Here is a 13,055-nt window from a genome sequence, read left to right as displayed (position 1 = left end):
TCTAGTTGTTACTTAGGTTACTGACAGAACAGGGTACCAAGCATCATAAATCAGCCACTTCACACAGCAGTGTGTATCCTACTGTGTCTCAAGAACTAAATGAAGAATATGAGGACCAAAGTATCCTACAGCATGGCAATGACAAACCAACCAATAGTGAGATGTTCTTAGACAAAGCAGAAAGGATGGAATGGGAAGAGGAGACTGAACACAGTGTTTCAATTTGTGTCGTTGCCTACGGTCACCTAGACACAGACTGAAATACATCAGTGCGAAAGTCCTCCGGGTGCTTTTAGCTGATCTTGGGATACTGCAGCTCTAGCAGCAAGTGGGCTTGTGAGCCCATCTTGGGCTCAGTGTACTGACCGCATAGCCACATCACAAATACTTGTTTGTGCTGTTTGCTAAAAGTTACTGCGAAGAAGTCATGTGGAGAAAACAAGCAGTGTACATGATCTGTGGAATCTTACTGGTCTTCACTTTGCAATGGCTTAACAAGACTCTGGTATAAAAGATCAAGGCCTCCTTCCTCATAAAGTAGTTCATAGTCCTACTGTGGTGAGACCTTGGTTTGTCAAGACTTCTAAAGACTGACACTTAGGAAAACCATGTGTCTTTTTCTGGCCAACTACTTTCCTGTTTTGCTTTGCTATCATGTAATTTTGAAACATTCAGAACTTCTTTTTTTTAATGCTTTTCATGAATGCTTACATTTTAAAAGTAAAAACACTAGAAGCTGACAGGATGTTACTTGGGAATATATATATTTGTTCTGTGAATAACACATTATTTGGTATTGTTAACAGCAGGAACTTTTTTTGCTCTTTGAACAATCAACTTAGGAGAAGCAGTAACTTTTAGCAAGTCAACTTACATTAAATATCCTCAGCATGTACACTTGTAGGCAGCTCAAGATAATATAATTCTGTTATCTGAGTCACCCTCAGGCTGCTTTTGGTTCTTGAAGTGACAGTATGTGCTTTACCACCAAATCAGTAGAAGAAGGAGCAGAACTCTTTGAACGCTGTAAACTGTGGCATTAGTTGGTGAATCTGGAAGCATATACTAAGATACTAAACAATTTCCTAAGTGTTTCACTGCTTTCAGCTCAAATCAACTCACAGTATACACCTTTGAGTTACATTACAGGTTAACATAGCCCTGTTCAAACAAATCCCTTTCAAAATATTTCTGACTTTCTCTGAAGATATTTTTAGTGAGACCTGTTCCAATGTTATACATGCCTTATACAAGTTGCCTGTTGCTTCTGTGTTCAGGAACAGAAGTGCTGCTTTGTGTTAAGATAACAATCTTAATTGAGAATACAATCTCTTAGCCCCTGCTGTGTGGAGCTTTCAAGCTGTTGGTAACACAGTGGTCATCAAAACACATTAGAGCTGATCTTAAGCAGTTCTTCTGCCTTTGAGAAAGCTGCACAACGTGCAGCACAGTGTGTCATCCGTTCTTCATGCCCAGAGTCTTCCTGATGTGCCTTCAGCTTGCTGATCACTGCCTGTCAAAATATTCACAAGACTGAGGAGACACACTCTGCAGTAATTTAGAAGCTGATAAAGATTTGGGTTTTTCAAGTTTGTGGAATATATAACTAAGTAGCATACTTGCTTCAACATGATGTGTTGCTTCTGTTTAAGTCTTCAAATTTAAGTCTGCATTGCAGTTTGGATGTAAGGAAGTATCCACACCTGGAAAACACAGCGCATCGCGGAGCAGCAGCACCCCGCTGGCTCAGGCCCGTCTCGCTATGACTGCACCGTTTAAAAAACCCGCCGGATTTACGTGATCGCGGACAGCGCCGGGCAGCGACAAGGGCCGGGCAGCGACAGCCCGGGCACAGACAGCCCCGGGCAGAGACAGCCCCGGACAGAGACAGCCCCGGGCAGAGACAGCGCCGGGCAGTGGCAGCCCCGGGCAGAGGCAGCCCCGGGCAGTGGCAGCCCCGGGCAGTGGCAGCCCCGGGCAGTGGCAGCCCCGGGCAGTGGCAGCCCCGGGCAGAGGCAGCGCCGGGCAGTGGCAGCCCGGGGCAGTGGCAGCCCCGGGCAGTAACAGCCCCGGGCAGTAACAGCCCCGGGCAGTAACAGCCCCGGGCAGAGACAGCCCCGGGCAGTGGCAGCCCGGGGCAGTGGCAGCCCCGGGCAGTGGCAGCCCGGGGCAGTGGCAGCCCGGGGCAGTGGCAGCCCCGGGCAGTAACAGCCCCGGGCAGAGACAGCGCCGGGCAGTGGCAGCCCGGGGCAGTGGCAGCCCCGGGCAGTGCCAGCGCCTCTAACCCCGCAGCCGCCCGGCAGCCCGTGCGCATGCGTCATTCGCCATCTGCTGCGCAGGCGCCTTGGCCCATGGGGCTGGCTGAGGCTGGTGGCGGTGGACGTGTCTGTTTGCTACCGGGGAGCGCCTGGCACGCTCGGCGAGGCGAGGTGAGGGGCGCGGAGCGGAGCGGCGGGAGGCGGCTGTGCTGGCCGCGCTGGCGGGCCGGGGAGCCGCTAGGGCAAAGGCGCAGGGCTGCGGGGTGGGCTCTGGGCTCTCGCGGCGCCGGGGTGGGCGCGGGAAGCGAGCGACGGCTGGGTGGTGGCGGGAGCGCCCCGGCACAGCTCCTCGGGGGCTGCCGGCGTCTGGCCCTGCTGGGCCGGGACGCGCCGTGCGCGCAGCGGGGCGGGCGGCCCAGGGCGAGGCCCGGCCCGCGGGGATGTCAGCGCGGCGGGGGCTCAGCACGGCGACAGGCCGGCAGCCACACTGCAACGGCTCTTGCCGTTACTCACTTGTAAGGCTTTTGGTTTAGTTTAATTTAAGCCTGGTTGTTTTGAGGAGCTGTGAAGTGCTGCACATGTGACACACAAGCGGCGGGAGAGTTTGCAGGTATTCTCACTCTGCTGCTTTGGTAGGAACACTGGTTTGAGTCAAGAGTCCTTTAAAACGAGCAAAAGGCAATAAATGTAGGAAGTGTGATCTCAGTGCTCTCAGCGAACATTTTCTGTTATTTAACTTAGTTTGCCTTGTTGTAATTACTTCTGGTAAACTGGTATGGACTAGATCTATGATTCTATGTGATCTGAAGGTGTAAAGCTACAACAACCCCTCTCTGCTTCAGCTGTCTTAGCTTGTCTTTCTTAACATTAGGATGCTGTACTGGCACTGGGTTTATGTGGCAAGGTTTTGGTAGTGTGGGGGCAATCAAGGGGGCTTCTGTGAGAAGATACCAGAAGCTTCCCCCACGTTGGATGGAGCCAGTGCCAGCTGGCTTCAGGATGGACCTGCCCACCGGTCAAGGCTGAGCCCATCAATGATGATGGTAGCCCCTCTCAGATAATGTATTTAAGCAGAAACTGCAACACCAGCAACTGGTGACAGGAATATGTGAGCCAAACAGTTGTGCAGGCACCAAGGTAAGTGGAGAAGGAGGGGACAAGGTGCTCCAGGCACCAGAGGAGAGATTCCCCTGCAGCCCATGGTGCAGCCCATGGTGAGGCCAGCTGTCCTCTGCAGGCCATAGAGGACCCCACACCAGAGCAGGTCGATGTGCCCAAAGGAGTCTGTGACCCTGTGGAGAGCCCGTGCTGGAGCAGGCTCCTGGCAGGACCTGTGGAGGACCCACACTGGAGCAGTCTGTTCCTGAAGGACTCTTCCCTGTAGAAAGGACCCAGGCTGGAGCAGTTCGTGAAGAACTTCGGCCTGTGGGAAAGACTCATGTTGGAAAAGTTCATGAAGGACTGTTGCCCATGGGAGGGACCCCATGTTGGAACAGGGGAAGAGTGTGACTGCAACTCTTGTTCCCTGTCCCCCTGCTCCACTTGAGGGAAAGAGGTAGCCAAGTTGAGACTGAGTAAAGTTAACCCCAGGAGGAAGATAGAGGTGGGGGGAAGGTGTTTTTAGCTTTGTTCCTAATTCTTATTATCCTACTCTGACTTGATTGGTAATAAGTTAAATTAATTTCCCTGTTTGTTTTGCCTGTGATGGTAACTGGTGAGTGATCTCCCTGTCCTTATCTTGACCCACAACTATTCTGTTATATTTTCTCCCCTTGCCTAGTTGAGGAGGGTCAGTGATACAGCAGCTTTGGTGGGCACCTGGCAGCTAGCTAAAGTCAACCCACCACAGATGCTTACCATTCACGTTAATTATACTGTAAAACACAAAATGGACCCTTGCTTATACCTTATGAGTTGTTTGTTTGTTTTTTCCTCTCGTTTGCATTACAGAATTGTTTAGGGTGGGGGTTGTCTGTATGGTTGATGGTGTAGAGTACCTCTTCAGCAATGAGAATAGGAAAAATACAGTTAAGGATAAACAAACAAAAAAGGTGTCAGGAGAAGTGAGATGTAATTAGTTACAGCTTAACAAGGTAGCCTGCTGATGCTGTATATGGGGTACATTTGGGGATGTTTAGTAGCCAGTGTATGCCTGCTGAGACTGGCTATTTTGGCAGTGATCTTTGCAATGTGTTAGGAGAGGACTACAGTAAGAATCTGCAGGATAATTATTCCCTTTCATAGTATTCCTGTATTATTTTTTATTTCTCGAGTTGGGGAAATGGAAAAGAACTGCTCCTGTAGAGCTTGTTTTAGATATGGATGGATTAGTTTCATGGTAATGCTGCTTCCTTTGCAAGAATTGTATTCTGTAGAACACTAGTGTCTGTCAGCTTCAATGAGGAAATAAATTACACAGTGCTCTAAGTTGTTAATGTTTAAGAAGATTCTGCTAAACGTTTTGGATGGTGTTTTTTTTATGTGTGAGTTGTTCGTTGTTTTTGGTTTCGTTTTTGGTTCTTTTGGTGACAGAGTGCTGGGGTAAAGCTTGTCAGTAGTTTTCAAGGCTGCTGTTGATAGGCTGCAGGAGGCTCTCAGGAGCCTGGCCCTTCTTCTTTTCACGGTGAAAGACAGTCAAAAACAGTTCTGCTATTGCTTTTCCAGTTCTTGGGATTAGTGTGTGGAAATTGTGCCATTCCTGGGAAAGAAACAAGGGTCTGTTAGAAATACTGATGCATATACCTATTTATAGAAGGGGATTGGCATACTGGCAGAGGGGGCGGTAACCATGCTTCCTAAAGGTGAAAAAGCAGATACTCTGAATTATTTTTTTTATTAAATTAGTAGAAAGCGGTCTCCAAATTAAAGTAGCTCCCAAAACTGAAGAAGGGGAAAATGCCCTCACCTTTTAATTTCCTTCTTTTCAAGTAAGTCTTGACCTAATCTTCAGAGCTTTCATGTCTTCAGTGCCAAAAAGGAAGATACAGGGTTAAGAAAAGGATTTATGGTTTTGCTTGGGTGTGGTGTGTTTTGTTGTTGTTGGTTTTGTTTGGGGTTTTTTTGTTTTGGATTCTTTAGTTTAGTTTGGGTTTTGGGGGGAGGGGTGTGTGTGGTGTTTTTTGCTTGTTTGTTTTTTTGTTTTTTACTACTTCCAGGTTTAGGTGGTGCTGATATTCCTTTTTATAAATCATACCTGGAATTTTCTGCAATTATTTATTATCTTTTGGCTCTGCAGTTACTGCCAACAACAGCTGTGCTTCTCCTAAACGTTTTCTCGTTACAGTCTTTGTCTCATTATATCGTTGCCCTCAGAGTGGACAAATGATTGTATGATGTTTCCATAGATGTTATTTGCTATTGGTAAGACTGGAAACGATTCTTTGAGAAGGGAGATATGAATGAATAAGTAGCATCATGGAGAGACGTGCTCAGCTCAAGAATGCATTTAGCATTTTATGATTGAGGTCTTGAACTGCAAAGTTTGGTTGACCTCCAGACTCCAACATGAATGTTAAGTGAAAACGTCTCTCTTCAAAGCTTTAAAAGAACCTTAACCACCACCTTTTGACTGGGTACTACTTCCTTAAAGTTTTCCTTTTGGGTATTTTTAGATTTGCTAAATGTTGTATGTGAACTTTTTACCTCTTCTGAGAAGTAAAAACTGTTAATGGTGCTCTGACAACACTGCCTGTAATCACCTTCTATTATCTATTTGTTTTCGAGTGCAAAGTCAGTAGAGACAAAGTGTTCCAAATAATATATAGTGAGAAGAAAGACTTATTTTTGCACAGATGAATAACTGTGAAATCGTATGCATAAACTGGGAGAATCATAAAATATCACTTAATGTTTGTGTTTTACTAGTGTGAACTAATAGCATTCAACAGCTTAGTTATGAAGATATATTGTATTAGTTATATATTTGAGATAAAAAACTTTCTGCTCTTTGCACATGTACAAAATTCCTGTGGGAAACTTACAATAAAACAATGTATTAAAAGTAAGCTGTGCTCTCTTTTTCTTTTCACAGTACTAAATGTTTTCACCTACGTATATTTGATAGCTTCTAATTTTTTAATGTAATTTCTAAAGAAAGAGAACCCTTGATTAGTATTAAGCATGTAGGCAACTAGATGCTCATTCAGCAGACTCCTTTATTATGGGCAAAAGTGCTTTGTTGAATGATGCTTGGAAGTTCCTTTTGTAGTTAAGGGTGACAGAATTGGATTTCTAGCTTGTCAAGTTTCCAGTACTATGTGTTTTTACCATGCTCTTTAAAAATGCAACTAGAGTTGGCTGCAATGGATTCCTGCATTTTTCACGATGTTTTGCAATTGCATTGCTATCTAGGCCTTGCAGGAATATGCAGGGTGGCATCCTTATTTTTGATTCATCTCGTTCCCAATTCTAAGGTTCAGATCAGAAACTATGCAAGTGCCTGTTCAACTGAGTATTCTACAGTGAATACAGACCCTGAACGTCAGGGGAGCAGATTTTGATGTATTCAGGAGACACTTTGGTAGGACCCTATGAGAAGTAGCTTTGAAGGGTGAAGGAGCTTAGGAGAGCTGGCAGAGCTATAAGCACAGCATGAAGTGCAAGAAAAGACCATCCTACTACTGAGGAAACTTTAAGGCTTTAATGCTAGTATCTGCTGTTAAGCTTAACATAAATCTTGTATTTCTTTCCTAAATACATTTTTCATCTCTCTTGCAGAGTGATCATATCACAGAGCCAAAATGTTGGATGACATCAAGAAGCGGTTTGAATTTCCTAATGCACTTATTCAGTCACAGGTAATTTTTTAAAAATTGATTTGTCTGTGGAAATTGTTGTCCCAAGGCCTGCTGCCTGACAGTAAAAAAGGCGATAAGGAGCACTCTTTGGTTGATTTTTGCTCCAAAGGCAGAAAACCATAGAAGTAGAGTATTCTTAAGTTGAAAACAAATGCTAATAGCACTCTCTGTGTAATCCAAACGTTGGAAATAATTGCTGATCACTCTGAAGTCTCTGCAGGAAAACAGGGAGCTTTCCAGGACTAGAAGGTTTATGTGGGGCCAAATGTTTTTTAGTGACCCTGTGATCTCGAGGGATTCTGGGAGTTACCAGACATCATGTATGGGGTCAAAATACTTTACAATGCATTGTAGAACTGCCTTTAGGACTGATCTGTTCCTGTGTGATGAGAGCTGATTGAACTACTGCAGTCTTGTCTGTCATCAAAGAATAACTGTATACAGCTCCGCTGTCGTCAGCAGACCAGATCCCTTCATTTTCAGATCCATGTGTTTGTTCCTGATCACGATCACCTGAAACTTTCTCATGTGCATAAAGTGTTTATCATAGTATTCTTAGTACTATGAGAGGAAGGAAGAAAATAATAGACTCTTTTTTAAAAATAACACTCTTTACTTGCTTTGGACATTGCTCATTTCAGTATTAGAAATGTGTCTCTTCAGCTGTAAGATCATTGCTAACTTTCCTGTTTTGAATTCAGGATTAAATACGTAGCCATTTGTTTGATGGAATAAGTTGATATGAATGCAGTCTGTGCAACCTGCTTTCTCTGTTGCTTTTTCAGTTTAGCTCAGTCTGCATTGGTTTACAATAATTTAGTTTGAAAGACACACAGAAGTCTTCTTGTGATCATCCTGGTGTTTAGCAGTGGCAGTCATGTTCCTGAAAGCTGAAGTTCATCGGAAGTCTAGCAGTGTCATGTACTGCAAATGAGTTCACATTATTACCAGCCTTGATGAGTAGGACTCGGCATCTTTGAACCAGGTCATTTTTCTTCAGTGCAGAAGAATGTCCCCATATTACAAGTATTGTTGAAATGTCTTGGTTCATCACTACAGCTGCATATTGTTAAGGGCTACCGGTGTGCTTTGGTTGATTTTGTGCTGTGCTTGGTTGTTTTGCTTGTTTCCACTTAAATTCTGTGACCCCTGTGTCGCAGGAGAGTAATTTAAGGTTCTGCTTTCTGCAGAACCATTTCTGAAAGAGAAGCACGACTTAAAAGAGTTCAATGGCGGCTTTATTATTTACTGCATAAGGGAGATATATCAAGCCAAATGCTGCTTGCCTTCTTTCCAGGCATGTGTATCTGTTCATGAAGCAAACCTTCGGGCATCTTCCCTCCCTGATAACTGTTAGCTTCAGGGGCTGTGTCTTGGAGCTCTGGAGGCAAACTCTCAGGCGAGGCCTGTATTTGTCGTGGTGAAAACTTTCAGGATTTTTCTCTCCCTGATAACCGTTTGCTCTAGAAGTCTGTATTTAGAGCTCTGAAGGCAAACTTTCAGGGGAGGTCTGTAACCGTTCACAAAAGCAAACTTTCAGGCATTCCCTCCCTGATAGCCATTTTCTCTGGAGCCTATATTTAAAGCTGCAGTGGCAAACTTTCAGGCAAGGCCCGTGACTGTAAGCCAAGGAGATTTTCAGGAGACAAAATTCTCAGAAAATAAAAAACTTAATGGAGTAGAATAGCAGAAGGGCTGGCTCAACCTGGGTACCTGTACAGAGGTCACCTCATGCATAGAAAACTACAAACTTTTATATCTTTACAGGCCATTCACACCCTGATTCAGTCCAACAGCAAAATTTCACCACCAGGTCCTTTGTTCCCCATTGGACCTCTTTTCTCTGATTCCACGTTGGCCTTTGTTTTGTTCAGTTGTAGACATTGTTTTTGGTCCATAGCCTTGCAGGTGCCGTTTTGTCTGGATAAATCCTTTCTTCTCAGGGAAGTGAAAAATAGGTGCTGCTTTGCAGATGTCTGTAATGTCTCCACGTTAGCCTTGGATTGTTGTTTTCCCAGTGAGTTCCATCATTCCCAGCAAAATGCAAGCTAGACTTTATCTTGCAAGCGTTTAGTGGAGTCTGCAGTTGCCCTTGGTAAATATGAGCAGGACTTTACAGCTTAAAATTTTAGCAAATTTAGTCTACCAAGTAACGTGAATCAAAGAGTATATTAAAAATCATACAACCTTATGTCTCTAAATAATCCATTACATTTGGTGTGCATCTGCTTAAGCTAAATGATTAATATTGAACTTGAATTGGGCTCATCCACTGACCTGTGAGTAGTAAAACCATTGCCATACAGCTCACTTATTTAGCAGGGAGAGCTCAAAGTGGGCTCGTTCAGGCTGCCATATTTATAGAATGAAGTGGTTGACTCGTAGTCAAATTGCATATAGTAGGAAAAGTATACACGAGACTCCTTGCACCCGCAAGTTACCGGCATTCAGTGTGCCATTCTGCTTCCCATGGGTCTTCTGGAAGGGTTTCTTGGTCTGGCTGTGGCCCAGGCCCTTCCCTACTCTGCAGCCTGGACCAAGCTGCTGTTTGTTTGGCTGGGGCGGGGCGGGGAGCGGGTCGAATGCATCCACCACACCCTGAAAAGTGGTCTGCAATTTTCCATGTCATGAGGCCAGGATTCAACTTCGTGACAGGTGTCTTCTTTGTCAGACCAACAAAGATGTCAGCTCTGCAGAGCATGTAACCTACACAGACAAGGATCAGAGAAGTGAGGAAGTTGAGCATAATTTTCTACGTCAAAAAGTTTTACGGGTAAATCGAGTTCTTGGAATGCAATGGGCTAGTCTGCATTTTGACTTCCTTGTATAGTTCACTGCAAAAGCCACTTTCTATTGATAAGCCCCTTTTCCATTGCAATGAAAGTGTTTTAAGGATGTGGGTGTGAATTGATTTCTGAAGTTCCTTAGAAGCGGGAAATAGGAAAAATAGAAGATTAACTTGGTAAGTCCAAGAAGAAAGATTTAACCTGCCTAGGGAGCATGTTGTTGCTCTTGCAGTGGGATAGCTGCTGAGCAGCGTAGATAAATATTTGACTTTGTTCCATTTTTCTCATTCTTTTTTCACAAGAGTAAGATTCCTAGGTAATAAACTGTTTTTTAAAAAGTGTTAGACTACGTATACAAACCTTTGAAGGGCATCATCTGTGTCATCTAGAAAAGTATAGTCTTTCCTGGAAGTGTGAACTGTTACCTCACAGTGCTACTGTTTGTCATGTCAGGCTAGCAACTAGTATCTAAATGAAGTGTAAATAAATCCTGAAAGAAGGAACCTGCAAACATTTTAAATAATCTGTTCCTGTCTTTTTATACACTAACAAAACAGAAATCTTACTCTTGGTTGTTTTGTTTTGTTTTTTTTTTTTTCTTGCTGGCTTCCTCATTTACTTTTGCCAAAAGTAAGGATCTGTCCATACCATAGAAGAGTCGATGCAGCAGCTGTTCTGGTTACAATGATAATCTGAATCATTTTTGTGTGAAAACGTGTCATTCTGTCTCCCATGGAAAGGGTTTTCTGTGTATCAGAGTCCAGAGCTATGAAAGAAGACAGAGTAAGGCACTAGAGCTGAAACAGAAAACAAAAGCCTGTATCCAAACACCTTGAAGCCTCTGAGGGTTATTTCAGTCCACATTTGGATTTTTAAAAGCAGTTTGAGGAAATAAAACATTCCTTCTACTAAAATAGAACAAGATGCTCAATTTTAAAGGTCAAATGAACAAATATATGCTGTTCTTCAGAACAGAAGCATTTTTTGGAGGACCTTGAAAATTTTAATCGTCTTCATCATCGCTACTGCAGAAGAGCTTTATGAAAAATACTGTTAACTTCAAATGCTTTGTTTAAAATAAATGAAACGATTCTGGCAGTGAGTATGCTACGTAAAGTGCTTAAGGTATCATAATATATTTGTTATCAGTGTTTAACAAAACTTGTGATGCACAAATTTGGGCAAGTTGCTTAGATCTGCTGTGTTCTACTACTTCTCTTGCTTCCACTGCCCTATATAGTGAATAATTTAATAATTACCAGTGCTTTTCAGTACACTACTATCTGTACAGCAGTGGAGCTGTAAATGTCTACTAGAGCTGATGCATTTAAAATATCTGCAATTCCTGAGTATATACCTGATTCTAATCTTGTAAGTGATTCTGTTTGAAGAGACCCTTGGGTCTGTGTGGAGCCCTGTGGAAGATTTTTTTTTTTTTTCTGGCTCAGGATAGCAGTAAAAAGTAGTATACTGGCATTTTGGAGATTTTTGGCCCCAAAACATATTTTAGCTTTCATACCAGTGTCTGATACTTCAAAGAACCATAAAATGATTGTATGCAACTGCAATGTAAATTCTTCCTAATGGAGAACTGAAAAATAACACCTGATCTGCATGTGTTTTTTCTTTTTCTCTTTTAGGCAGTGGGCCATCTGATTGCTGCAGTTCTGAAAGAAAAAGTTTCTTCGGAGAAGATTAAACAGTCGTCTGACCAGGTCTGTGGCACTCTTTCCTTTTTGTCTCCTCTCCTGTCCACATGTGCTTATGTCTTTTTGTGGTTTCTCATTCCACATTGTGTAATTTCAATAAATCTTAGAAGTAAGGGTAGTTAGCAATATGTGTCTGGGTGTGCAGACAGAAATGGTACATCTCTGGGATCAGAAGAGCAGTTTTACTTCCATGAGAAGTCTTAATGGCAAAAGTCTTAATTCTGCAGTATACTAACATGTAGCTGTGCTCAGTTTGAGAGAGTTTTACTTGAGTTTATGTACGTTACTGTAAGTGAAGTGCCATATGGTGACATTGTCACTTGAGTAGGGAAGGCTTTTTACATCACTATAAGAATTTCATAAGTATTGCATTTTGCATACCTGTATTGCTGTTAAATTTCATATTAGCTAAGTAGAGGTTATATTTCTCTAAGAGAGAGTGTAGTGCAAGGGCATACTTTCCCTTTTAGTTGAGGGAAGCTCACTTAAGTTCAGGTCTGTCTCATTAACTGAGAGGCATATAAATGCTGGCATTTGCAAAGTGTCACAGCAACATAGGAGAGGCATTAGTTAGGATTTGTGCCATTGTTTTTCCTCCCCAAAAGCTAACTTGTACAGAAATGGGTAGAAAATAATTTGTGAATTTTTCTTCTGAGCATAAAGTCTTAAAAAAAACCAAACCAACCAATAAATAAAAAAAAACCCCAAAACCAAAAACCAACTTCCACAAACCCAAGCTAACAAACCCACACCTGAAAAGTGTTGAGTGCGGGAATGCTGGAGGTTTGTAGTTTTTCTAACAGTAGCTCCTCCAACAGTCCTGATCATAATCATGTTACTGAATGACCACCTGTGTTGAGCTACAAGCTGACTCTTCCCATTTGCTGCCTCACAAAGGTATTAAACTGAAATACAGCAACACTTTCTAAAATGCTAAGAAGCAGAAGATTGTGCTACTTAGACATTACAGGCTCTCTTTTTACTCGAGCACTTTTCAGTGTTCAGTTTTTTTTAAATGTTCCTTGTTTTGCCATTTGGAAGCTATAGAGTCAGCACACTAACTATTTAATGTGAAAACAAGCAGCAGTTTTGATGGGTATTGCCAAATCTTTGTGCTTGCTAGCAAATGGAGAGAACTGAGGACTTTGTATGGTGAGTAAAGACAGCTTACCTCTGGATAGCCCTTTGTATGCCTGCCGCTAGCTGGCTGCACTGTACCTTGCCGTAGGCACCACTTGACATAGCAGTTCCTAAGTTATCCCAATTACATGTTGATCTTTTTAAGGAAAGAGGAATTGATGATAGCCTACCTGCATAGGCACAGCTGAAAAATTAATCAGCTTTACCCTTTTCCTAGAGACTCCTGTCCCTGCTGAGGGCATAGGTGGTAAGGAAAGTGGGAGCTATCCTGGGAGAGGCCTTTCTGAGGTTTGGAGTCTGTAGGCCAGCTTCCTCTCTTGCACTCTACAAGATTTGAGGAGAAGCTTTTGAGGAGGTTTTTATTTA

At 43.1% G+C, this 13,055-nt stretch overlaps 1 protein-coding gene across 3 annotated transcripts in view; it reads left to right on the top strand.

Annotated features, from left to right (window-relative positions):
- Positions 1-2,345: 2,345 nt before the first annotated feature.
- FOCAD (focadhesin) overlaps positions 2,346-13,055 on the top strand; it is a 110,274-nt gene continuing 99,564 nt past the window's right edge. For all 3 annotated transcript variants that reach the window (XR_014186135.1, XM_082074094.1, XM_082074093.1), the window contains exons 1-3: positions 2,346-2,429; positions 6,975-7,054; positions 11,481-11,555. Coding sequence is in view for 2 of the 3 variants with exons in the window: in XM_082074094.1 (XP_081930220.1) it covers positions 6,998-7,054; positions 11,481-11,555 (132 nt within the window). In the remaining variant the exon portion in view is untranslated. The remainder of the gene's footprint in view (positions 2,430-6,974; positions 7,055-11,480; positions 11,556-13,055) is intronic.

Source organism: Streptopelia decaocto (assembly GCF_964273445.1).
Source record: "Streptopelia decaocto genome assembly, chromosome: Z".
Taxonomy (NCBI): Eukaryota; Metazoa; Chordata; class Aves; order Columbiformes; family Columbidae; genus Streptopelia; species Streptopelia decaocto.
This window is presented reverse-complemented; position numbering and strand designations above follow the sequence as displayed.